This window comes from Corvus cornix, chromosome 8 (assembly GCF_000738735.6).
Source record: "Corvus cornix cornix isolate S_Up_H32 chromosome 8, ASM73873v5, whole genome shotgun sequence".
NCBI classification, from domain to species: Eukaryota; Metazoa; Chordata; class Aves; order Passeriformes; family Corvidae; genus Corvus; species Corvus cornix.
Window position 1 is genome coordinate 606436 of NC_046338.1, and position 27126 is coordinate 633561.

Below are 27126 nucleotides of genomic sequence, written 5' to 3' on the forward strand. Positions count from 1 at the left end.
TGGCTGAGGTGTGTTTGCTTCTAAAAAAGGAGCTTTTTCAGTTCACCTTGGCAGACTGTCAGATTTTTATTTTAGAGCTCTTAAGTCACATCATTTTTGGCACATGAAAATTATTTTTAAAAGAAAATCAGAAAGATCCAGAGTCAGTATTCGGGTGAGGGAATGCTGGAGGAGTGGGCCTGGAGCAGTTTGACAGGGACTGTTGTGCCAGGAATACATCAGGAATAGTTTTGAGTTTAGCTGGAACTGTATCAGTGCCTCATTTAAATAAACCCTGTTTCATAACCCAGGTTACAGAAGGCACATTTAGGGCTGAGAGGGAAAAACAACTTAAATCTGTCCTTTCCATCATTTTTGGAAATGTGGCTCCTGTGCCAGCATCTCCTGGGGACAGTGACATTCCCCCGGACATGCCCAGCTGCCCCTTCGGACACTTCCTGGGATGGTTTGGGGTGGGCAGGGCTGGCCTTGCACAGGGGCTGCTTTGCAGAAGGACCAAAAACCCCTCTCCCAGTAAGGTTTGAAATGACCTGCAAGACCCAAACTGTCTGTGGGTTGGAGTTCAGCAACTTGTGGGACTTTGGGAAACAGAAGAATACCCGTTTCTGGCAGTTTTCTTCCTTCAAGCTGTAAAATGTGAGTCTCAGAAAGGCAATGGGGCTTCACCAGGCAGGGTTTGTTGTGTTCTTGGACTCAGTTTCTCTGAAGAAGAAATAGTCCCTCAGAGAAAATCTGTTTAATTCTGTGGCTTAATAAAAAATTACAGGAAATCTTCAGAATCTGGCATTCCACAGCTTTCTGCCAGTTCATGAAAAGTTTAATGAGCAACCTCCCTTAAAACATCAACCAAATGAAAAGCACACAGGGAGTGATTGCGCCTCAAGCCTCCCTCCACTCAGCTGCTCAATATTTGCTAGTTTGGATGATGTTTGGCATGAGGAAACAATAATAATAAAATGTAGTTTTGCCTATAGCTCTGTGTTACAGGACCGTGGAAAGGGATTATTGCAAATGCAGCTAAGAGGAGCCAGGAGAGGGAACACTGAACACTCAGTCCTGCACTTGGTCTCCTCCCTGGGCTCCCTGTCCTGGGCCAGCAGCGCTGCTCCTGTCCCCTCTGGAGTTTCCTGGTCCCTCAGCACAGGGAGAAGCCATCCACTGGATGTGCCCAGTCCCTGGCCTGGGGGGACACTGGTGCAGCCCCTTCCTGCCTCTGGAGGCTTCGGGAGCTCTGGGACCTCCCTGAGAAGTGCTTGGCCACCTCACTGCAGGGCAGGGCCACCGTGGGCTCCTGCCCTGAACCCTCCCCTTTAATCCTCCCTTTGTCCAGTTGACTTCCCCTGGAGCCCACACCTGGGCCAGGCTTGGGAGGACTTCAGAGGGTCCCTTCCGTCTCAGAGTATTCTGGGATTTTGGGACTCCTCAGTGGCCACTGGAATGAAGGGCAGCCAGGAAATAAATCACAAGTTCTTCCTTTTGTAGGATTTTGCAACCCCGCAAAATCATGAAATGTTACTTAATGAGCCCAACACAGGCTCTTTGTCACGGCCAGGAGAGTAGGATTTAGTGGAAATAACCCAAAAATGGGAAACCCCAAGAGTCTGCTCCAGTTCTGGTGGCTGTCCCTGCTGGTCGCTGCTCTCCTTGTCTCACTCACTCCTCTCCCGGGCTTTGCCTGCCCCAGTGTGTGTGAGCAGCTTCTCTGGCTGCCTTTCCCCCACTCCACTCGAGCTCTCCTCTCCTCCACGGCTGATTTTCTCCTCCCAAGCTCCTTTTTTCCTCCTGTCTGCTTCACTTTCTCATTAAACTTGCCTTGGCTCTGTGCAGCCTGACCTGGTGTTTGGCTGCCGGGGTGCGTTTCGCTGGCTGCTTCGTCTGCTTCGAGTACAAAAATATTGATATTTACAGAGCTTGTTGTTAAAATCAATACTGCAGGAGCAGAGCGGAGCAGCTGCTGTGTGAGGAGCTGGTCCTGCCACAGGGAGAGGGCTCTGGGAAGCCGGCAGAGGAGGGAGCAAACCCTGGTTGTTGGTCTGAGAGCACGGTGCCAGCACGGTGCCAGCACGGTGCCAGCCCTGGGCTGGCTGGCACAGAGACACTCTGAGTGTGAGACCGACCCAGGGAAAGCTGAGAGGGCTGGGATTGCTCAGCCTGCAGAGGACAAGGCTCCCAGGGGATCCTGGCGCAGCTTCCCATTGCCTGAAGGGCCTCCAAGAGGGATGGAGAGGGACTCTGGGGCTTGGAGCAGCCTGGGCCAGCGGCAGTGCCCCTGCCCACGGCACTGGGTGGGCTCTGAGGTCCCTCCCAAGCCACACCACTCTGGATTTTATGATTCCACGCTCTGGGCTGTCTGGCCATTCCCACAGGAGACAGCAGTGCCTGGTGCTGATCCCGGCCGTGGGAGCTGCCACAAATGGGGTAACTCGTGGCAGAGACAGAGATTTTCCCAATGGATTTTAACAAAAGCCTCAGGACAGGAGCTGAGAATTACATGGGCAACAGTTCACCTATTTCTTAGCCGTGTGGGAGGAGGTTAATTGCTGAGGAAACGTCCCCATTCATATCCTAGGATTTAAAGGGATAGGGAGAGCCTGGCCTCTGAGCAAATCCGTAATAATTACCAGTACCACAATATATATATGAGATTCAACCTTCATCATTTGCTAAGTAAGTCCAGATTTCTCCATTTGAAGCTGCCTTAGGGAAGCTTGAACTAAGACAGTTTTTTTCTTAATTTTTCTGAAACACCATTGTTCAGGGATGGGCGCTTCCTGCTCATCCAAGTTACCTCATGAAAATGAGATGACGGTGCTCCAGCCACACTTCCAGGCTGCATTATGCAAACATGATTTGTACAGAACCATTCCCTTAGGAACCAAGTCTTTAAAGCCTTTAAAGTCACAGAAACTTCCTCAGCATTTGGCTTTTCCAGCCATGCCATCACCTGGTGGCTGGATCCTGTCACGGCAGGAGCCTCTCAGATTTGTCACTAATTCCCTTGATTAATCTCTACAAAATTTGTTTGCAACTGTAGAACACTTGCTGCAAATCCAAAGCACTTCAAGACCTGCTAAATATTCTCCAGGATGTGCCGCCCTGTTCCCTCGGGAGCCTCCCCGGCTGGGATTTGTCACTCCCAGAGCACCTTGGATGTGTAAATTCTGCCGAACTCCTCTCTCCCCGAGGGCTGCGTGGGGCTGGGGCAGGCTGGCTGAAAGCAGGAATTGTTATATGGTTAGCTGGGCTTCCAGAAGGGAATGGGGGCAGCAGGGCCTGGGAGCTGCAGGAATCTCCTGCTCCATCAGGGAATGCCAGGGAGGGACGGACAGGGGGATGAGCAGCACAAGGGTTCGCGTAAAGCTTGATAAGGATTAAGATAAAGGTTCTTGGTGGGCTCGTGTGGCACTTCTGGAGCAGAGAAATTGAATCTTACTTAGGAATTCTGAATGTCCTTTAAATTAAAGAAAAAATGTAGACAACAGTTAGGCACTATAAAATAGTGCATAGGTTTGAAAATGGCTTCTCTGATTTCTCTGTATTTTCTCCTTTCTGTCCTGTCCTATCCTGTGACATTTGTGAGATTTTATGCAGAGGAAAGTTTGGGATGTGCTGGTGCTCTCTGAGAATTTGGGGAATTGCAGTTTTAATTATTTGTCAAGGGCATCTAGAATCTTAGAAATGTGTTATTTTATGTTTTATAGGTTGCAATCGAAATAAATAAATGGGGCTGAGAGCTCAAATGAGTGTCTGCACAGTGGGCAGCAGCACTTCAAATGCTTGGGAGCATTAGGAGGCTGGAATATATTCCAGCAGCATATTGAACAATGGGAATCTCATCTGGAGCCATGCAGCCAATTCTGTTTGCCTACCCTCAGCTCTAATTAAGATTGACAAGGTTATCCAGAGCAGGAGAATAAATATTACAGGAATTTGAGATGTGTTGACACATGACTAAAGAACTACACGAAATTAAATTTCTGGACAGGAAATATGAGCACAATTAAGACAAGACTACTTGAGAAAATGTAGGGAATATTCGTGAAGGGATTCTCGGGCTGTGAGCTCTTGAGCTGATTTTGTGCCATTTTCCCAGGATCCCAGACTGGTTTGGGTGGGGAGGGACCTTAAAGCCCACCCAGTGCCACCCTTGCCCATGGCAGGGACACCTCCCACTGTCCCAGGCTGCTCCCAGCCCCAATGTCCAGCCTGGCCTTGGGCACTGCCAGGGATCCAGGGGCAGCCCCAGCTGCTCTGGGCACCCTGTGCCAGGGCCTGCCCACCCTCCCAGGGAACAATTCCTTCCCTGCCCTCTGGCACTGGGATCCATTCCCCCTTGTCCCTTGTGAACAGCCTCTCTCCATCTTTCCCGCAGCTCCTTCAGGTCCTGGAAGGCCACAGTTCTGTCCCCCTGAAGCTTCTCTTTTCCAATTGTTTTTGGCTGTTTTTGTTCAGAGGCCCCAGTGCAGCTCCCAGCAGTGGCAGTGCTGGAGCTGGTGTCAGCTGGGACGGGAGAGCAGAGGGATGAGTGCTGTCAGTGGGCCGGGGAAGGGCTGGAATCTTTATCAGTTGCACGTTTTGCTCAGAGATAACGTGGTATGAAATGGCTTTGGTACAGCTGCAGTGTGTGCAGCTGGCTGGGCAGCTTTGGGCAGTGCTGTGTGTGTGTGACACCGTGTCCCAGTGCCACTGTCCATCCCCCTGGCGCTGCAGCCAGGCCCTGATGGATCCTGCTGGGATAAGCTGCTCTCCAGGTGCCACAGTTCCACCCTCTGCCCGTCCTGGCGCTCCCTCAGCAGATCAATGTGTTTATTATCAACCATGATTTCCTGCATCCACCCCCTCCATGGCCATGCTGGGGTCCCCAGCCCTCCCCAGGTGCTCCCAGGAGCTCGCAGGTGTTCCCAAGAGCTCCCAGACGGGATGGCCCTGCCCAGAACTCACCAGAGGGATGCAGAAATGTTCTCCCCACGGAACCCCATCTTCCCTTTCCCCCCGTGCTCCTGCTGGCCCCTCCAGCCCATCTGCTGCGGTTTTTCCGTGCTCAGAGCCAGCACCACGGACTGAATCCCTCATCCCCCCCTTTTCCCCGAGCTCCCTCCCTGTGCTATTTTAGGATCCGTGTTCAGCTGGCTCTGGCACTGGGCAGGAGATCCTGCACTGAGTGCTTGGGTCACTTCCCTGCAGTGTCCATTATGGATAATGTGCAGTCAGGCATCTGTGGTGCTGTGGGCAGCCAGATCCCCGTCATCCTGCGGTGCTGGAGAGCCACCAACACCCCAACAGAGCCTCCATCAACAATACCCAAACCATTCCGTCCAGTTCTCCCTGCACACCAACCCGGGGCTGCAGGGGTTATGTGAGCTGAGGGTGAGCACCAGGGAAAAGCTGGGCTTTATTTTTTACAGTGGTCTGGGAATGTGTAATTTATGCCATTGTGTACATAAATCAGTGTGTTCTATGAACAAACCAAAAATGGCCAAATGCTCTTGCCTTTAAAAACAATGAGGGTCTGAGTCTCTGCTCTCTCGACAAGGGATGCTGTCCCTTGCAGGCTCTGTGCAGGGCAGGAGCTGGACTGGGTGATCCCTGTGGGTCTCTTCCCACTCAGGGTATTCCCTGATTCTGTGACTCTCATCTCTGAAATGCAGAATATGGATACAGCTAAAGATTTTGTATGTGGTACACACAAATGGGTTTGGTCCATTTTCTTGGTATTTCCTTATCCTGTTAGGCCCAAACCATTCCTCATTCTGGATTTGGCTGCCTGGACTGTCATTCCCATGGGAGTTTGAAGATAATTGTGGCAGCTTTGAAGTTTGCAGCTTAGACAGAGGCGGCAAAGGGGGAGCTTGGAGCTCAGCACAGGCAAATCCCCCCTGTTTGGGAAAAGAAGGCTGATTTTCCCAGGGAATGGTGCAGTGCTGTGCCCAGTACAGCCCTGTCCTGGGTTAAGTCTCCTTTGGGACACCCCACGATGCTGGGGCAGGGACAGAGACCTCTTCCCTCTCACTGCCCTGATCACTCACTCCTGCTAAGCCAGGAAATTCCCTCCTGAGCTATAAATCAGAGTAAATGGTGGATGTTTGTCTCATTGTGTGGAAAAGAAAGCTGTATTTAAAAATTGTGTGCTGAAGATGGATTCTAAGACAGGGACAAGAATGGCAGGTGTGTCCTTCTGGGAGTGCTTTTCTCCTGGAGCTCAGACACTGCTTGGGAGAAGAAGGTGATTAATCCTGGCTGTACGTGGCTCTCATGGATTGATAACCGCCGTGTGATTCTGGCTGTTCATGGGGCAGCTCAAATGTTTGGGGGTTTTCAATACTGAAAGATGCAGAGCAAAAGTCTTCAGCCATCACAGGTCAGCTCCTGGACTGACCACATTCCACCTGCTCTTGGAGGAGTTGCTTGAAGCCAGCTGGATTCCCAGTGCTCTCAGCAGCAGCTCTGCTGCCAGGGCGTGGGGAGCTGTGGCACTGCCTTCAGGATGCCTCTGTTTTCCTTGGAGTTTTTTATTCCATGGTTAGAGGAGGGCCTTTGACACTTATTTCTACAGAAAAGTGAAACATCAGGACTGGCACAGAGTGCCCAGAGCAGCTGGGGCTGTCCCTGGATCCCTGGCAGTGCCCAAGGCCAGGCTGGACATTGGGGCTGGGAGCAGCCTGGGACAGTGGGAGGTGTCCCTGCCATGGCAGGGGTGGGATGGGATGAGCTGTAAGGTCCTTTCCAACCCAAACCATTCCAGGATTCTGTGATAATTGCTTATAAAAGGATAAAATCCCTGTTCCTATTCTGTCACTGTTGTTCCCAGGGACAGTGAGAATCACGACACAAATTCAGGTCTAGGATGAACAGGATTATTTAATTAATTATCACCTCGTTTATATAACTTGGTTTGCAACAGAGAAATTACATTATTGGGTGCTTGACCATACACCTCCCAGAGTGATTGGCTGAATGCTACAGTGCCTATTTCAAAATATTTTCTTTAGTGAACCAAACCAAGACTGTGCAGGTGCGAGATCGAGAGTTATTTACAGAACCATCTTTCGCTGTTTCTCAGCTAAAGCATGAGAAGGGAGAACTTCACAAAATGCTTCAGCAGCTGGAAAATTCCTTTGCCCCTGCTTTTTAGCCTCTACACTACTCAGTACAAAAGCCAAATCCTGGGCTGATTCGAGGCTGGCAGGGCACGGGGTGTGATGTGGGAAGAAGGTTGGTGCCTCTCCCATGTCGAAGGACACCGTTCCTCGATGGCTCCATCCCGGAGTGATCCTGTCTCATCCCCCGGCTGCTGCCTCCATGAAACCAGCACAAAGAAGGAAACTCAGGAATCTAAAAATGGCTCGGAGCAGGCAGGGAGCAGCTGGAACATCGCTAAGCTCCTGGCAAGAGCATTTAGAGCATTTGTCTGGGAGGGAGCGGGAAAGGCGGATTAGCAATCCCGGGAATGGAGTTGGCTTTAATGAAGTCACTCTTTGCAAATGTCGCCGTGAGGTTCCACCTGTGGTTTCAGTTATTTCTGCTCCAACACGGTCAGGTCTGGGGGCGGTTTGTTTGATTTTTCCTCTCTCCCAGCACTGTGAGTTCAGCTTCCCTCAGGGAGTCAGTGGAATTCTTTCCAGTTGCATTTACTCCAGGAACAGGAGCTGGTTGTGCTCTGCAGGGCTGGGACCCCCAGCGCTGAGCAAACCCTGCTGCTGGGGCTGTAGGTGCAGCTCAGCTCTGCCTGCTGACCCATGGCCGGCCCAGGGAACTGGGAAAGGGAGCAGATTTTCCCATTAATTTAAATAAACACTGATAAATAGCTGGGGCTGTACGTGTGGGATGAATAATTAAGTGAGAGGATGTTGCTGTGCAGTTCTTTTCAGAGCAATATTCCTGTTTCTCCTCTGGGATGTTCCAGCCTGCCAGGAACAGGGCAGGCTGAGGGCTTGGAGTACAGAAGGGACAGAACAGGTTGAGGGGAGAGGGTTGGAGGACAGGAGGAATGGGGATTAAGGGACAGCAGGGACAGAGGGTAGAGGACAGCAGGGACAGGGAGCAGAGGGCAGCAGGGATGGGGAGCAGAGCACAGCAGGGATGGGGAGCAGAGGGCAGCAGGGACAGGGAGCAGAGGGCAGCAGGGATGGGGAGCAGAGGACAGCAGGGATGGGGAGCAGAGGGCAGCAGGGACGGGGAGCAGAGGGCAGCAGGGATGGGGAGCAGAGGGCAGCAGGGATGGGGAGCAGAGGACAGCAGGGATGGGGAGCAGAGGACAGAAGGGATGGGGAGCAGAGGGCAGCAGGGACAGGGAGCAGAGCACAGCAGGAGTGGGGAGCAGGGGACAGCAGGGATGGGGAGCAGAGGGCAGCAGGCTTTGCACACACAAAATCCCGAGTGCCTCCTCTCCTCTCCTCTCCTCTCCTCTCCTCTCCTCTCCTCTCCTCTCCTCTCCTCTCCTCTCCTCTCCTCTCCTCTCCTCTCCTCTCCTCTCCTCTCCTCTCCTCTCCTCTCCTCTCCTCTCCTCTCCTCTCCTCTCCTCTCCTCTCCTCTCCTCTCCTCTCCTCTCCTCTCCTCTCCTCTCCTCTCCTCTCCTCTCCTCTCCTCTCCTCTCCTCTCCTTCCTCTCCTCTCCTCTCCTCTCCTCTCCTCTCCTCTCCTCTCCTCTCCTCTCCTCTCCTCTCCTCTCCTCTCCTCTCCTCTCCTCTCCTCTCCTCTCCTCTCCTCTCCTCTCCTCTCCTCTCCTCTCCTCTCCTCTCCTCTCCTCTCCTCTCCTCTCCTCTCCTCTCCTCTCCTCTCCTCTCCTCTCCTCTCCTCTCCTCTCCTCTCCTCTCCTCTCCTCTCCTCTCCTCTCCCCGTGCCGTGCCGTGCCGTGCCGTGCCGCCTGCCCTGCTTTTGCCGGCCGCTCGCTCGCTCGCTGTCGGAGCGCTCAGCACGGCGTGGGGCTGCTGAGCTGCTCGGGCTGCGGGGCTGCGGGGCGCTAATTCCTGCCGGGATTTCCTCGGGAAGGCAGGGAGTGGTGCTGGTGCTGGGGAAGGCAGCACACACAGCCCTCAGCGCCATCTCCCAGGATAATGTAATCCTGTTAATGTTTGGGCTTGGCTGGAGCTGAATTCAGCCTTCATTTCAAGGCCTTTCTGGGCAGGCTGAGAGTCACCCGTGTTTGGATATAATGATTTTACAGTGATGGATGTACAGCGCACGATCATTTTATACCCACCGGGGTTTATAAAGCAGCGATCTCATCCCACTGGGATGTGGGATCAGGTTGTCCTGTCTGGGATCACCCTGGACCGGAGTGCAGGGGGGGACAGCAGGAGGAGGTGCAGTTATCGAGCCGGTCATTCCCATCATTGACTGTGGGTTTTTCCTGTGCAATCCCAGCGCCTCCCAACGCCAGGGACTGCAAATGCTCACCTGGGAGGGGCCGGCTCTCGTCTCACATGGGCGGAATAAATGCCCAGTGGATTATAAATGCTTTTAATAGTGCTCATTTAGGGATTGTTTATTAAGGAAATGTCTGCTCGTCCGTTCTCTGGCCAACAATTATTTGCTTGTCAAACCTGCATAATTAAACCTCATTACTGCCACAGGGTGCCCAGAGAAGCTGTGGCTACCCCTGGATCCCTGGAAATGTCCGAGGCCAGTTTGGATGGGGCTTGGAGCAGCCTGGGATAGTGGAAGGTGTCCCTGCCCGTGGGACTGGGATGAGCTTTAAGGTCCTTCTGAACCCAAACTATTCCACGAGTTAACCTAAAATCTTACAGAGAGAAGTTTGCAGATTTTTAATGTAAATACGAATTTTCATGTGAGTTGTGTGTTTTCCAGTGTGATTCCAGTGCATTGTTCCCACCTGTTAACATGCTCGGCATCTTACCACAACTCAACACAGAGGTTATCAATAATCGATAATCAATACAGTTTATAAAAATCTGTTCTGATGGGAAATGGTTACATTTCAAAAGATTAAAGCCAGCTGGATTCCCAGTGCTCTCAGCAGCAGCTCTGCTGCCAGGGCGTGGGGAGCTGTGGCACTGCCTCCAGGATGCCTCTGTTTTCCTTGGAGTTTTTTATTCCGTGGTTAGAGGAGGGTCTTTGACACTTATTCCTACAGAAAAGTGAAACATCAGGACTGGCACAGAGTGCCCAGAGAAGCTGGGCATTCCCATTCCCATACCTTCCCATTTCTTCTATGAAGAAATGAACAGCCAATGGAATTTGAACATGGACATGGAGACTGGGTATGTTTTCTTCAGAGGGAAAGCATAAAGAGAAAAGAAAAAGAGAATTCCCACTGGTTGTTGCTATTAAAGAGCTGTTTATAGGTGAAGTGCTGAAGGAAACGGCTCCAGAGCAGCCCCCGGTGCACACGGGTTATGCAAATGTTGTCAGTGCCTGAGAGCAGTGCAGGAAAGGGAATCGCCTGGGAAGGGACTCCAGGGGCACGAATGGGCTTCCCAGGAGTTACAAGAACAATTACACACAGGCAGGCAGAGGAAGTTTGTTAGGGTAGTCAGTGAGGGATTTTTGGGTAATCGGCGAGTGATTGTTGGGCACTCAGTGAGGGATTGTTTCGGTGCTCAGTGTTTGTTTAGGTGCTCAGTGATTGTTCAATGTTTGGGTGCTCAGTGATTGTTTGGGTGCTCAGTGGTTGGTTGGGTGCTCAGTGGTTGGTTGGGTGTTCAATGATTGTTTGGGTGCTCAATGTTTGGGTGTTCAATGGTTGTTTGGGTGTTCAATGTTTGGGTGTTCAATGTGTGTTTGGGTGCTCAGTGTTTGGGTGCTCAGTGATTGTTTGGGTGCTCAGTGTTTGGGTGCTCAGTGGTTGTTTGTGGTGGTCAGTCAGGACAGTTTGTTTGGAAAGGCAATTGGTGAAAAGTTTGTTTGGTAGTCCGGGAATGTTTCTTTGGGCAGGCAATCAGTGTTGGGGTTGTCAGTCCAGAATGTTGCTTGGGAGGGTTGTTCCTCCTTCCTCTGAGTGCACCATCCCCTGAGTGTCCCAAACCCCCTGTGCTGAGAATTGCCATTTGTCCCACCCACCAACGGGTGTATTTCATTTCAGAGGGGACTGAAGCTCCCCATTTGGATCCCTTTTCCACAAAAGGCTGGACCAGGCGACTCTCGAGGTTGCTCCCAGCGTGGGCTGTTCTGTGGTTTATGAACTGGCTTCCAGCAGCCCGATGTGAAGGGCTCAGGGCAGGGCTGGGACACAGCTGCACCGCCAGCCCCGGGCCCTGGCCCTGCACGCTGGGCAGTGAGAGCTCGGCTGATATTTTCACCCTCCTGTGGGCACTGTTCTTGCAGATCTGGGGTGAAATCCTGGCCTTGCCCAAGTGTTTCCTGGGCTGTGCTCTTTTATCCCGAAGTACAGCTCCTTTTCTTGCTGCACCAGGTGGTGTGAGGAGCAGTGATGGCAGGGGAAGGACAGTGCCAGCCCCCGGGATCCCTCCCCAGTGCTGCACTGCTGGGGTGGTCCAGAGGGGCTCCTTCCCGCCAGGATCTGCCCCCAGGGAGCTGTTCCACAGTGTTATTAATAATGCATTAGTCTGGAGCAAGCAGCTGGGAGGTTCATCCAAAAATCTGACTGTTGCTGGCAAATGCAGCCCGAGCCATCTGTGCCAAGTCCCTGTATTTACATCATCCATCCACAACCAGTTCCTCCTCTTGTAAATCAAGAGATCATTGTGATTCTCCTGAAAGATTCATTGTAGTGAAAGACTGCAGCACAATTAAATTTACCTTCTTTTATTATTTATCACTAATATTCCAACCAGTGGTATATCAACAAAGTAAATGTTCCGGGAGATAAGCCCAGATGAAATCATGGATGAGCCCTGGTAGAAGGGGGAGACAAATCGAGTCATTTAGTCATTAGTTTGGGCAGGGAATTCTATTTCAGCAGAGCCTTTGGTATTCTGAAATTTTGTTTTCATTCCCCCGGGGGTTGGAGATTGCTCCTGAAATATTCTGACAGAAATGGAATTGTAGGAACGGCAGTGTGTGCCAGCAGCACTGTGTGACATAGATTGTTATCTAGTGACCTGCTGGGGGACACTTCTGTGGAACCTGCTCTGCCTGCCAGAGAGCAAAGATCTGCCATAGATCATCCTGGCTTTGGAGCAGGAACCGACTCTGCTCTGAGGTGATGTCAGAGACTTCGGGGAGACAGGAGCTGCTCCTGATCTGCCTTGTGGCTGATTTTCATCTGCTGGAGAGGCAGCAGAGTGGTCCCACAGCTCACACTGCTGGGGGAGAAAGTGCCACAGAGAGAGGTGGGGTTTGTCAAACACCAAACGCCTCACACAGCTCCAGAATCTTTTCATTTGGCTGCTTCTGCTCCTGTGCATCCTTGGAGAGTGGTGACAAAGCGGTGCGTGGGTCCAGTGGATGGAAGTGTTTGGGGGGGATTTGGACTCCTTTGGTTTGTTTTCAGCCAGGTTTGGGTGTTTCTGCACCAGAAGCTGCAGGCTGGGAGCGGAGCTGCTTGGTCAGATGTGTGGTACCTCTGGGGCTGGTTATTTATTTATAAACGTGCTGTCTCTGCTATAAAAAGCTTTGCAATGGCCAATAATAAATGCATTCATCACCACATCTGCTGTAATCACTGCAGCTCCTGAGCTGCTATTTGGCTCTCATTAGCTGCAACTCCCATTCACCTATAATTTCGGAGAACACACAATTATGTGTTATCACTCCTTCAAGTGATTACTACACTGGATGTTTTTAAGATAATGGCATGGAACACGCCGTGATGAATTACACCTCTCCAGGTAGTTTTGCTTCTGTCATTAACTCTATTATTTTACTTAAACCAGCCTGGAGGAGCTGTGGGGCAGGGTTGGCATCACCGGCTCCAGGAAGGGTCCCAGGTCAAGGCTGATCCGATAAAGGATGTGGCACAGCACACAATTATCTCCCTCCTGTGTGTCCTCCCCACTCACACTGGACATATTATTATGAGGAGATTGTAAAACCCAACCGGTTTGCATCTGGAAATGTCTTTTTTTCATTAAGCTTTGATAGCGATAAAAGCCTTTTCAGGGACAACATGGGAAAGAACATGAATATTGAGAAATCCCTGGAGCCTGGGTAGCAGCAGCCTGGGAAAGAAGAGGTGAAGGTACCCCAGCTCTGCTGAGGAGCAGGAGCAGCCACACCTCTGCCTGCAGCTTCTCCTCCCTCTGTTTCCCCCTGTGCTGGCACTGCTGAGACCCCACCTCAAATCCTGTGTCTGGTTCTGGGTCCCTCAGGATGAGATCCTGAGGGGCTGGAGCATGTCCAGGGCAGGGAACGGAGCTGGGAAGGGGCTGGAGCCCCAGGAGGATTCCTGAGGGAGCTGGGAAGGGGCTCAGGCTGGAGCAAAGGAGCTCAGGGGGGACCTTGTGGCTCTGCACAAGTCCCTGACAGGAGGGGGCAGCCGGGGGGGTCGGGCTCTGCTCGCAGGGAACAGGGACAGGAGGAGAGGGAACGGCCTCAGGCTGGGCTGGGGAGGCTCAGTGTGGACATCAGCAGGAATTTCTGCATGGAAAGGGTGCTCAGGCCTTGGCAGGGGCTGCCCAGGGAGGTTTGGAGTGCCCATCCCTGGAGGTGTCCAAGGAAGGGCTGGATGTGGCCCGTCACCATTTCTCCCTCAGCCTAGAGCAGCTTTGCTGTCACTGCCCCTGTTCAATCTTCTGAACCACCAGAGCAGAGGTGCAGAGTGCAGGAAGAACAGATTTATAGAGTTTATAGTTTCTCCTGAGCCCATCTGAGCCGTGTCAGTCGGGGCATTTCTCAGGGTTTGGTGCACCCTGGGCATCCAGCCCCCATTGCCCCAGCCAGGGCAGGGCTCTGTCACAGCCTCCCCCTGCCACCCCTCAGGTTTTGTCAGAGCCACAGGCTGGGGAGGAGACCTTGATTTCCTCTGAGAATTAAAAATAAGGACCAATGTAAGTGTTTCAAAACCAAAATGAAGGCGCTTAATGACTGTTCTAATCCAGCTGGATATTTCTAGGTGCTAAGAGCCCTCAGTGACATGCTGGGATATTGGAAATTCGGGAAGTAACAGGAAATGTTTTCTCCTTCTCCAGGCACGGCCCTTTGCCTCGCCGTGGTCTCAGAGCTTGTGGTGCTTTTTATTCCATTGATTTGTGTTTCAGTGTTGTGTGGTAAAAAAATCAGGGGAAAATTGGCAGCTGGGTTGGATTCCACCATCAGCAGAAGCCTCTGACTTTGGTAGTCCTATAAAATAAACACAATCAGCTCCCAAATTTTCCAAGACCCCTTCCCCATAGGAAAAGTGCAAAACCATGAAGACAAAGCCATGTGATGATTTGTTTCCTTACTTTTCTGCATTGGTAATGCCTTCTTCATGATTTCTGAAAGTCAGTGTTTCTCTATCATAAATCTCCAGGAATTAATAAATATCAAATGCAGCAGCCAGACCCTTTTTAATATTTCAAATAATGTGATGAATTTAGGAGTTACTCTCTGAAGCTGAAACCAAGGTTCTCACACCAACAATGCTGTGGGGTATTGTTTCTAAGCCTTCAAAGAGAAAATATTATGGGCTCCCATGAAGGAAGTGATTAATGACTATAAATTCTGGGCTTTACACTGCAGTGTTTTGTCCATTTCTCTATGAAAATATGTCGGGGGGGGGATTTTTTGTATAATTAAAACCAACAAGTGAATTTATTGCAGTTGTGGCAGCAGCAGTTTCTCTGTCCTTGCCATGGGAAAAATCCATTTCTTGGTAGCAGGAGGGAAACACCCACTAAGGGCATGGCTGGGGGTTGTGTGCCAGGAAACCCCTGGGAATGTGGAAACCCCTGGGAAAATGGGCTTTCTCCTGGCTTGGATGGACTGGCAGGTGCTGAGAGTGGAACCCATAGAGATCAAAGGTCACACGGCATCAGCTGTAGGGAAAATTACATTTCAAATCTTGTAGAGGAACAAACACTTTTCCTCTTAATTACTAATATTTGACTGATTTTCCATTTAGAGTGTTTCAGATTTAGGGATTAATCCCTGGTTATCTGCAGACAGATTTCCTGGAGTATCTCAAGGCAGATGGGATTATAAAATCCAGCAGCTGGAGATGCCCAGTGCACAAAGTCCCTCCTGTCCCTGTCCTGGTTTCCCTCTCGGCTGTGTCCCGTGTCCCACCACAGGCACCCGGCAGCTGCAGCTGGAATCTGAGGAGTTCCCGTGGCCAATAAACAATCCATCAGTTCTCTGGAGCAATGGAGGAGCTGCAGGAGCAGGGAGGGAGGTTAATGATGCTAATTACTCAGAACACTCTGGTAGCACAGCACCCCTTCTGTTCCAGGCAGTTTGCCAGGTGAAAACCTCATCCCGCTACCTGCTCCTTGTGCAGAAGTCCATGGATCAGCAAATACTGATAGAATTATGCTGGGGGCAGATACTGGGGTGGGAACGGGGGTGGTGGGACAGCAGGACACCAAGGGTCGGTTCAGGGCACCAAAGAGAGCCCGGGGTGTTTGCAGGACCTGCAGGAAACGCAAAGTTCGCTGCCAGCTGGGGGCTGTGCAGGGGGACAGGACTGAAATCCACGTGGGATCCATGGGAGCCACCTCTCCTTTATCCCCGCTGCGCGGTGCCACCCGGGCAGGCAGGATTCCCGAGGGTTCGGCGTTTCTGGGAGCGGCAGGGGCCGGGAAGGTGCGTTCGCTGCCCGTCCCAGGCAGGCGCTGCCCCCGGCCCCGGGCAGAGAGCCCCGGGCTGGCGCACACGGGCGGCTGCAGACACCGCAGCATTTGTGGTCCGCTTTGGCTGCTGGCAGACAGAGTTTCGGGGTTCTGCTTTAAACCCTGTTTCAGAACACCGGCTCATCTCCCGTTTTTACATAATTCCCGTTGCCCAGCCCTTCCAGGAGCCGCCTGCGTGGCTCTGGGGTTTCTGTCCCGCTCCGGGCGGAGCGCTCTCCCTCTTCAGGAAACCGTGACATTTGCATCTTTCCCTGATACACGGCGTTACTTCCTGCGGAGGAAGAAGCTGCTTTCCTAAGGCTGAGATTTTTAAACCCTGTTAAATCTTCTTAGTCCCCAGTCTCCCTTCCTGGAGCAATTCCTCTGCCCTGCTCCGTGCTCGCTGCCCTCAGGGATCGTTCTGTGCCAGTCCCTCCCCAGTGACCTCCCGGTCTGGGTGTTCACCCTTCTGGCCCTGGCAGGGGCAGCGCATCCTAAATTCGCCGAGGGAAGGTGAAATTGGGGCAGCAGCACCTTTGCACTGTGGGCATTTGGGGCCAGGGAGTGGCTGTGGGGGCAGCCGGGGCTGGGCCAGCGCCGCTCCCCGAGGGACTGAGCCCTTCTGGGAATGAAATCCAGACCTGGGAGGATAACGAGCAGCTGTGCAGGTTTCTGTGCAGAATTCCAGGCTTTGAGCTACAGCAGATGTGGGAAAGTGAATTCTGAACACAAAAGCAAAAGGATCAATAAAGTAAATGGCTTTAAGCTGAAGGAAGGCAGGGTTAGAGTGGAGATGAGGGACAAATCCCTCCCTGGGAGGGTGGGCAGGCCCTGGCACAGGGTGCCCAGAGCAGCTGGGGCTGCCCCTGGATCCCTGGCAGTGCCCAAGGCCAGGCTGGACATTGGGGCTGGGAGCAGCCTGGGACAGTGGGAGGTGTCCCTGCCCATGGCAGGGGTGGCACTGGGTGGGCTTTAAGGTCCCTCCCATCCCAAACCATTCCAGGATTCTGGGATTTTTCTCCTTTCAGTGCCCAAATGCCTTCCAGCAGTAGCCCCAGGGAGGGGTCCCTGTGGGTGCAGCAAATGTCCCACACCTGGGACTTATGGAGACGGGAAGGCTCCAGGTGCGTTCCCAGGCAATGTCCTTCAGGGCAGCCAGGTGGGATCCAAGCCCCGGGAGCACCATGGAAGTTCGTGGAGCAGAGCCCCTGTGCAGTTTTAATTAAGCAACTGGAAGAACTGTTTTTCACAAAGATTAATGGGTCTCTGATTTAATTATGGGGGAATAATAGACTAGAGAGCTGGGAAAGTGGGAGGCATTAAAAAAGGAGGATTAAAAACTTGAGGGAAGCTGGGTGAGACTATATTTTTCTGTACTTACAAATTACCGAAGATCATCCCCATTAATAATGATTGGAAAAGTAATAAAGTGCCCTCAGCCATGTATGACAGTTAACATTAAAATCTATTTTTTATGCTTGTTGTGTAGGGAATTTCTGATTACAATAATCAGTTAAAAAAGAAATTGTGCTTTTTTCCAATCTTCCAAATTTAAATATAGAAGAACTTTCTTCTGAGTTCAGCTATGGTTTCATCAATAGTTTTCCAAGCCATGCAAAGGTAAAAAGAGCAAAAGTCACTTTTATTTAATGACTGTTATGCTTCCTTTAGCTGTGCTGTGGTGTTGTTATTAATTGCTAAAAATAATTGGCTCTATGCATAGATTTAAAAAATTACATTGCAGGAAATGCTGCTGCGATGTGCAGGGAGTTTAATATAAACGGGATTTAGGGGAAGAGAGGGAAGGGAAAAGCAAGAGAAAGCCACTGATATTTGCAGTTTTTACTGTTGGTCATCCTTTCAGTGAATGATTTCCCGGACATTGCTGTAGGAAAGGCATCACTGCTGTTTGTCAAAGGCCATCGTGCTCTGCTGGGATCCCTGCCATGCCCTGGGGCAGGAGAGGCACAGGCTCAGGGCTGGTCCCTCAGCCCCGCGGGTGCTGGCTGGAGCAGGGATGGCTCTGGGTCACTGTTCCCGGCTCTGGGTCCTTGTTCTGGACTCTGGATCCTTGTCCCCGGTTCTGGTGGCACTGCCAGCCACAGCAGGCCAGGAGGAGTTGGGCTCTTGGCCCAAGGCTCAGCCTCCTCCTGGGCGTTGCAGGGGAAGCTCCCAGCTCCTCGTGCCGTCTCAGGAAATCCAGACTTCCCTGCTCACGTCTCAGGCTGGCTCAGAGCTTGTGTTGGAGCTTCCAGAGGGCTTTGGGAGATTTCATGGGCAAATCGTCCCAGAGCCAGCCCAAATTTTGGAACACATTTGGCTCAGCTCCCCTGCTGCAGCCTTAAGAAATATCCTTAGTGGGAAGGGACTCACAGGGATCACTGATCCTGCCCTGCCCAGACCCCCCAAAATCCCACCCTGGGCATCCCTGGCAGCACTGCCCAAACGCTCCTGGAGCTCTGGCAGCCTCGGGGCCGTGCCCATTCCCTGGGGAGCCTGGGCAGGGCCCAGCAGCCTCTGGGGAAGAGCCTTTCCTGATCTCCAGCCTGACCCTCCCTGGCCCAGCTCCAGCTGTTCCTGTGGTGCAGTAAAGCCATGCAGAGTTCTCCGTCCTCATCAGCAGCCTCAGAAGTGACGTTAACCCCTGTTCCCAGTCCCAGTGGAGCTGTGCACCCAGGGATGGCCCCATGAGCAATGCAGGGGGACAGCAGAGCCTGGGCACAAGGGGCTGGCACGGCACAGAGTCCTGGGCACTGCTCAGATCCCGTGGGATTGTTGGTGGTTTTATTGATCCCAGTGTTATTCTTGGCAGATGTTCATGCCCGTGAAGTTGGTTGGTTTTGGCACACAGTCCGTACGTGGAAGGGCTGCTCTTCCTTAGGAAACTGTAAATGTATGGGGGGAAAGGCCAAGCCTTCCTTTAAACAGTAAAAAACCCTGGTTTTTCCTTATTTCTGTTCCCGCGCAAAAATGCAGCACAGCCTCTGATGGGCAGCGGCTCAGTGGGGGAAAGTGTGCTCTGAGTGTCCAGGAAAGTTTCAGGCAATAGCTGTGACTCCAGAACTGAGGAGTCAATTGCAAACAGAAAGGGATTAAATTTGTTAGATTAGAAAACATTTCTGAGATGAGTCATTTGATTGCTGCTTCCATGGGGTAAATATGCACTTTATCCATCACATCCCACGTGGGCAGTGGGAAAATACAGGATATTGGCTGCTGCTGGATCTGAAAACCACCCTGGGCAACGGGCTCCGGGCAAGCTGTGCAGCAGTTCCAGAGCAGTTCTCTCCCACAGGGCTGGGGTGAGGGGGAGAGGGGAGAGCTTTGGGTGGTGAAGGAGCTTGTCTGGGGGGCACCCCAGGATGGGGGAGTTGGGAGGGACCTCAAAGCCCATCCCATCCCAGCCCTCTCGTCCTGGAGGTCTTTTCCAACCTCAATGATTCTGTGAATTTTTTTTAAGGAAAGCTGATTTTTTTCTGGCAAGCCACACAGGGAGCAGGGAGTTGGTGAGGTGGTGCTGGGTTTGTGGGCTGGGAGAGGAGGAGGAGGAGGCTGGTTTTTCTCTTGTGGGAAGAATTCACAGTGCTAACACTTCCTTGCAAGGCTTGGATGTGTGAGTGTGAATAACCAGTGTGAGAGTTAAATCAATTAACTGGTAAATGCTCACTGGAACTACAGGCTACCTGCAAAACTGCCGATTTGTACTTCATGGAATCCCAGACCGGTTTGGGTTGGGAGGGACCTTAAATCTCATCTCGTTCCACCCAAGCCACAGGCAGGGACAGCTCCCTCAGCCCAGGCTGCTCAGGTTTCCTGTAATGGACTGGATCCAGCTGCTGCAGAAATACAGTGGCAAAGAAACACGTGGTAGAACAACCTCTGTGAATCGGAGCCTTCTCTGCCTCTCCCACCCTGCTGTTCATTAGAATCAAGTTCAAAACGTTCACAGGACTTTGAAAGCGGCTCCTTGCCTTCCCTGGGTGGGACCAGACCCATCAGAACTCCTCCTGCAGGGATCCCAACCTCAAAGTGCCACTTCCCGGTGACATCCCAATTCTCTGCTCTATAAATGGTGATTTTTTTATCCCACGTTGCAGCTTCTCCCGAACCCTTTCAGATTTAATGCTGAGATCATTAATTAAATGAATGGTTATTCTCATGCTTTGTTTCTGAACCATTTCAGCCTGATGTTTCCAGTTTCTTATTCCTGAATGGAATGTCATTTTCCCCTTAAACAATACTGCCAGATGCTTAAGCCACCAAATCACCATTTTCTCCCTCCAGTTTCTATGGTTGTGCTATTTTAATGTTTCATCAAAGGGATGAGCTCTATTGCATTCTCTTCTTCTCTTGAATTTCCTTCATGTAGAAAGCTCTTTATCAAATAAAAACGTCCCATTAGTCTGTTGCACTTTGTATTATCTTCCTTATTACCTTCTTTCAGCTTTTAAAGTTGTTTCAAAGCCTTAAATTCCAAGGTGGGCATGGGGGTGAGTCTAAAATTTGCCTAATTTGTTCTCTACATTTCCTGAAAAGTAGTTAATTTATGGAGAGAAATGCAGATTTCCCAGTGCCACAGCATCCCTTCCCGATGGCTCCTGGATTTGCAGTTTCCTGCTCTCAAACCTGAATCCATCGAGGTTTTTCCCTGCCCATTATTCCATGGGCTGCTCTGCCTTTTCCCACATGCTGGATGTGGAAAACTGGAGCACAGTGGTGTTGAGCCAGGGTTAAACATCCTCCACCCCCTCAGACAGGCTCAGGCTCCCCCATCAGCTGGTGGATAAAGCTGCTCCTGCCTGTTCTCCCTGTCCTGGGATCCCCACACTCCCAGCCCCCAAGAGGAGCTCCCTTGTCCCTCTTGGACACCCTGGGATGGGATGGGATGGGCTTTAAGGTCCCTTCCCACCCAAACCATTGGAAGATTCTGGGGTTCTGTGAACCCTCTGAAAAAAAAAAATTGGTTTGGATTCTCTGATGCCTGGACAGTTTTTCCTAGGAAATGTCTCTTGGTTCCTGACCTCAGCAGCAGAAGGTGGTTGTGCCTCAGGAACAGGGCAGGAGCTCTCCATGGAGCACACGTGGCTGCTGATCCTCAGGGCTGAGGCTGCAGGAGAAAGTCAGGAATAACTGAGGCTTTCCTCCTACTGCTCCACTACACTCTCCCAGCAGGAAAACCAGGCAGGAAGATAGAGCAGACAGATATATCTGTGTTTATTGTGTTTGTAAGCTGGGCTTTGGGGTTTAGGATAATTCCGAATTAACAAATAATGCCTGGTGTGAGTTCAGCTCTGGTAAATCACAGCTGTGTTCAGTCTGAAGATCAACAGCAGTGAGTGCTACAGCCCCCTCCTCACGGTTTCCCTTTTCCCCAGGTGTTACTTGGAAGATGGAGCTTCCAAAGGGGCCTGGCTGAACCGCTCGAGCATCATCTTCGCGGGCAGTGACAAGTGGTCAGTGGACCCGCGGGTGTCCATCGCCACGGCCAACAGGAGGGAGTACAGCCTGCAGATCCAGGACGTGGACGTGACGGACGACGGGCCCTACACCTGCTCTGTGCAGACCCAGCACACCCCCAGGACCATGCAGGTGCACCTCACTGTGCAAGGTACGGGCTGGGACAGAGCCATGGGGATGGGCAGGGAAGAGTCTGGGTTATGGATGGGAAACTTAAACCCCCTTCAAAGATTTCCTTCCTTCCTTCCTTCCTGCCTGCCTTCCCCCAGACACACCATGATCCCAACATTGCTGATAAGAACAGTCCATTTATTTCCCCCAGACAGCTCCCTGCTCTCAGCACTGCAGAGCTCTGGTGTCAGTTTTTATGTGGATTTAATATTTATTGTATTGTTCCAGGGTGAACAATTCTTGGTTTTGATTGTCTTCCTAATAATTAATGTCCTCATGCAAGGGCTAAAAAAACAAGTTGGAAATTAATTTCATGTGTAAAATATATCAACAGGAGCTTAAAATTAATTAGGCTAACTACAAGCATATAGAGAAATAATAACTCAATAGTTAAAAATATGCATAATTATTAAGCAATTGCATTTATATCTTCAGAAATGCAAAGTATAACCTAAGGCTTTAACTTATTAGTCTTTGGTGCAATCATCATTAACATTTTCTTTTGCATTTTTATGAGTAATAAAGCAATGAATATAAAAGAGAGGAATTGAACTGGCAATCCCTATTAATCCGTGTGGCACACGGAAACCCCTCAGAAATAATGGGGTGAGCCACCTCCCAAACCAGTTGTCCTTATCCACGGCACCTCTGGAATCCTGCAGGAATGTTGTTCTGGAGCTCAGGGCTGAGTGTATCTGTTGCAAAAGGGACTTTGTTTTATTAAAATATCACTGGGTCATTTTTGTGACCTTCATGAGAGGCCTCGGGACCCGCCAGTGCTCGGTTTGGGGGGGTCTGCAGGGACTGCAGAAATGTTTGTGCTTCCCATGGCCAGAGAGGGGAACGGGGCTGGGAAAGGGTTGGGATGGAGGGACAGGCCTGTGGGGAGAGGCTGAGGAGGGGCTGGAGCCCCAGGAGAGGCTGGGAAGGGGCTGGGAAGGGGCTGGAGCCCCAGGAGAATTCCTGAGGGAGCTGGGAAGGGGCTCAGGCTGGAGCAAAGGAGGCTCAGGGGGGACCTTGTGGCTCTGCACAAGTCCCTGACAGGAGGGGGCAGCCGGGGGGGTCGGGCTCTGCTGGCAGGGAACAGGGACAGGAGGAGAGGGAACGGCCTCAGGCTGGGCTGGGGAGGCTCAGAGTGGACATCAGCAGGAATTTCTGCATGGAAAGGGTGCTCAGGCCTTGGCAGGGGCTGCCCAGGGAGGTTTGGAGTGCCCATCCCTGGAGGTGTCCCAGGAAGGGCTGGAGGTGGCACTCAGGGCTCTGGGCTGGGGACAAGGGGGGCATCGGGCAGGTCTGGGAGGGCTGTTCCAGCAGCCCGTCAGCGCCTTCCTTTGTGCAAGGACTCTCTCACATCCATTTATATTCCCAATGGGACCAGGAGCCTGCACCTCAGGGCTGTTCTGCCTGCCCTTAGGTCACTGGTGTGAGAGGCTGGAACATCCTCTCCTGCTCCAGAGGGCTCGTGGGATGACACAAGGATTTATCAGACACAAGCAGTTTTTGTGGGAGCAGCTTTAGGTTTACCTGTAAGATCTTCCCCAGCTTTGTATTTGCAGATTAGAAACACCTTCTGCTTTGGGGAGAGATGAGTGAGGGCAAAGCAGTCTCAGGGCAAAGCAAAACCATTCTGTCAAAGGCCATCGAGCTTCCCTTGGCTTTGGGAAAAAATGATCAGACCCGAGGAAATCACAGGAGGAAAGCAACACTGGAAAGCAGTCTCAGCCCTTTCCAATCCCTCAGCCCCACAGGCTCTGTTTCAGGGGTGGAAAACCTTCTCCTGCTGCAAACAGCGGAGCTGGAGGAGCCAGGGGGTTTGCTTTGTGCCACAAAGGAAAGGAGGGAAGGCTTAGGCTGCATCTTCAGCTCCCAAATAGCTTCAGACTCCAGACAGAAAAATTATTTGCCATGAATCTCCACATCAAGAGCTGTGTAAACCCAGCTCCCTCTTTTTTCCTTCCCTTCGAGTGTGTGTGAGCCTTTCCCCACACACAGAACCAGGGGCTGTCATGTCGAACATGCTCCTCTCTGCTTCTTGGGCTGACAGGTTCTGAGCGTGTTCACAGGAGTAAATAAATACATTTTAATGGGTTGAAGACGCCGTAATTCCCACGAGTAGGACAGACCCAGGGAACAGGATCAATTCCCAAGGGAAGCAGCAGCCTCTGCCCCCTGTCCCACACAGAGAACACCCAGGCCCAGGGGGTTTGGCCCCTGCCCACCAGGAATCTCTGGCAGAGCTGCAGGTTGAGTTTCAGGCTCCCAAATCCCTGTTCGATCCCTGTGCAAAGCCAGCACAGCACCTTGAGGGACACCGCCAGGTCAAGCCCTGGTTGATGCTCCTTAATGCAGTTGCTCCTTTTTGTAGCAGGGAAATTAACTGAGATATTTGCTAAAAAATAAAATAGAACTTGTGTCTGTAGCCCACATTTACATCTGTGAAGGAAAAACCACATGGAAGAGAGGAAGATAATCCAGTTAACGTAATTTCAGTGACCTTATTAAAAAGAAGTGAGAATTATGAAATAATTAATTAAAAGTTTCAATGGCAGCAGTCTGTAATCAACTCAATCTACCTCAGTGCCAGATGCTGGATCTGCAGAGTCATGAGCTGCAGATGATTTAAACATCAGATGTTTGTCACAGCAGAGTAAAAACCCGAATTTCCTCTTGCCACACTCTGTTGCTCATAATTTTTCTACAAAAGGTTGTGCTTTCTGCCATTTCTAATCTGACATTTACTCTACCAAAGTCGAAATTGCCTCCTCCAAGCTGTTTTCCTTTCAATTGCAAAAGTCTGCAGCCACGTTTGCCAATGTCCTTGGGAAGGAATCGGGGCTGGGTGACAGCGCCGGTGTCCGGATCCCTCGGGGGGATGTGACAGGGATGCTCCCTCACCCTGGGGCACAGTGGGGTCAGGGGCCCAGTTTGGGACAGCAGGGACACGGGGGCCGGAGCAGGGGGCTCAAAGGGACCCCAGCCCCGAGGGAGGGCTGCCAGGGTGAGCAGGGGGATAAAGAACTTCTGCTGGAGATTGCTCCCTTTAGCTCCGTGAGATGAAGGGTCGGGAGAGGTTTGTTGTGCTTCGTCAGTGCCCTTGGTGTGGATCCGGGGAGGAAGAACAAACACCAGCTAAGGGAGAGCATTTCTGCAGGACTGTCCCAGAGCCACAGCCTGGGCTGGGCTGGGAGGGACCAGTGCCACCCCTGCCATGGGCAGGGACACCTCCCACTGTCCCAGGCTGCTCCCAGCCCCATCCAACCCGGCCTGGGACACTGCCAGGGATCCAGGGCAGGCACAGCTGCTCTGGGAATTGCATTCCAGGGCCTGCCCACCCTCACAGGGAAGGATTTCTCCCCATATCCCATCCATCCCTGCCCTCCGGCAGTGGGACACCATTCCCTGTGTGCTGTCCCCCCAGGCTCCTGTCCCAGCTCCCGTCCGGCTGTGGGGGGGCTGTGCAGGGAGCATGGCCGGGTTTGGGGCGATGGTGCCCGTGGGTTCAGCGGGGCAGGGTGCCCGTGGCGTTGGCAGTGAGGCCCGTGCCCGTGGTGTCCCCGAGGACAGGCCTGGGGCTCTGTGTCCCCGTGTCCCTCAGCGTGCACCAGGCGTGTGGGGACGCTGCTGGTGGCACAGCACTGGGATCCTCTGGCCCATCCTCTGGGTCGGGGGGTTTTGGGGCTGTGTTTGGGTGTTGTGGGTGCACAGCTGGCACAGGTCACTGCTTTGGCCCTTCAGGTGCACATCCCAGGTCCCAGCCCTGGGCCACCCCTGTCCCCAAGTGTCTGCTGCCCTTCCTTGTCCTCTCTGCCTTCCCCGTCCCACAGCAGCCCAGTTCCTGGTTCCAGAAGTCCCAAATGCCCAAACCAGGGAATCAGGGACATGAAATCTTGCTCCCATCAGTTACTTGACGTTTTTATTTTAATCCAGCCCATGCTGGGCAGGTTCTGGACCCCCCGGGACAGCCCTGTGTGTGGGTCCCAGCCCCTGCTCCTGTGCTGCCCTCCCAGCACCATCCCATTCCTGTAGGAATCTGCTCCTGACACTGGAGCTGTAAATAATTCAGTTATCCATGGAAATGCCATTTATAGATTCAGTCAGGAACCACAACCTTGGGTTTTTATTTAAACATGTATAATGTTCCCAAAGTAATACTCTAGGCCCTTTTTCTGTTTAATAAACCCCCTTAATGTCCCCTAAATATTAATGTATTGATTTAGTCTTTGCAATGTTTGCAAAGTCTAATTTGTTTCCTCAGCCAGGCCAAGAGGGACTTGCATTTGAAGCTAACAAGATAAATCTTCCCCAAATTTATTTAAAGTGGGACAAAATAAATATGCAAAAGACTTTAAAATCATCTAACAACCACTTCCCAGCTAAAACTGACAATCCATTACTCTTTTAAATTGCCGGCACTCGAGCAGGGTGTCAGTTTTCTCTATAAAATTAACTTGCTGGTGCCAGCCGCTGTTATCATCTTGTCCCTGCTCAGCACAAGGAGAAAAAGACTTGGAAAAACAGTTCTGGAGGGGGAGGCAGCCTCGTGAGGTTTGCTGTGTGATAGAGACCCCCCAAAGGATCCTCCCTGTCCCACAAGCAGCATCCTTGGCCTTGCCATTCCCTCAGTGCACCCACTCTCATTAATGTGTCATTACTGACTGATCCAAAGGTTTTCTCCAGGATTTGCAGTTTTTATCCATTCATTAAATTCCTCCCACATTTGTCCCTCCCAGGAGCTGCGGGGGATCTCTCACTCTAAACTAAGTTTGAATGGTTTTTCCCTGCTCTGCCAGGCTCAAGGCACAGGAAATGTTTGCGCTGGGAGGTGATCTCATTTACAGGGGTGGAAATCAGGGATATTTTATCTGGAGTGGAGCAGGGCTGCTCTCATCTGAAACTCATAATTCTGTCATGTTGGAGGTGCTTTTGTCACGGCTGCAGCCGAATTTCCATTGTGAGCCTGAAATTTCCATCTTCTGGAATCTGCAGGCAGAGGACAATCGACAGAAAATGAGCATTTCCTCCGGGGCCTGAAGAGTATTGGTTCTGTTCCATTGAATTAAGTGGAATGGGATGGTTGGTGACCCCTGAGGGTCTTGCAAAAGGTGCCTTCAGCAGAGTCCAAAGGGTCTTTCAGGAACTTCCTATGTTACACAGCAATGCCAGACACAGAAGGAGGAAAAAATATAGGATAAAGCTAAAAAAAACCCCCATCCCCCCAAAAATCCTTAGGTTAAATGAAATGATAATGTACTGCAAAGGGAAACATTGTGGATGGCTGAACTCTGAGTCTGGAGTTCTTTGGGTCAGTGAGGTTCTCTGTCCCTGAGCCCTGCCCCAGCATCTCGTGCCCTTCCCAAGGCTCTGCTCTGGTGGCTCCAACCCCATGACCTCCCTCAGCGGCACAAACCCACCCAGCTGGGAATGTCCAGGGAGCCCCAGGCTGCAAAAGGATCACAAAGCTTTCTGAAGGACAGGGATTATGGAGTTTTTGGAAGGAATGGGAATTCAGCCTGGGAATGTACCATGAGCTGGTGGCTGGGTCTGCCCTGGGGCCTTCCAGGGTTTTATGGGATTAAGGCAAATACAGGTGAAATGTGCTACTTTGGAATGATGGGAATTACTTTAGAATGATCTGTTACATTAGAGTGATCTGAAATGGATGATATGACCATAAATGGGCTTTTATTTTTAATTGTTATTCCCTTTTTTAATGACAATTACTTCATCCAAGTGCAATTTCATTTGAACACTTCCCCAAAACTTTATTTTGGAATGAACTGCTGGAGTATTAAAGTCAGAACGTTTGGTTTATGGCCCTCTCCAGGGCTGGT

The 27126-nt window shown here is 51.5% G+C and overlaps 1 protein-coding gene across 4 annotated transcripts in view; it reads left to right on the top strand.

Moving 5' to 3' along the window:
* NEGR1 (neuronal growth regulator 1) overlaps positions 1-27126 on the top strand; it is a 191288-nt gene that overhangs the window by 69032 nt on the left and 95130 nt on the right. For all 4 annotated transcript variants that reach the window (XM_019291630.3, XM_039556362.1, XM_039556365.1 and 1 more), the window contains exon 2: positions 21043-21275. In XM_019291630.3, the coding sequence (XP_019147175.1) occupies positions 21043-21275 (233 nt within the window). The remainder of the gene's footprint in view (positions 1-21042; positions 21276-27126) is intronic.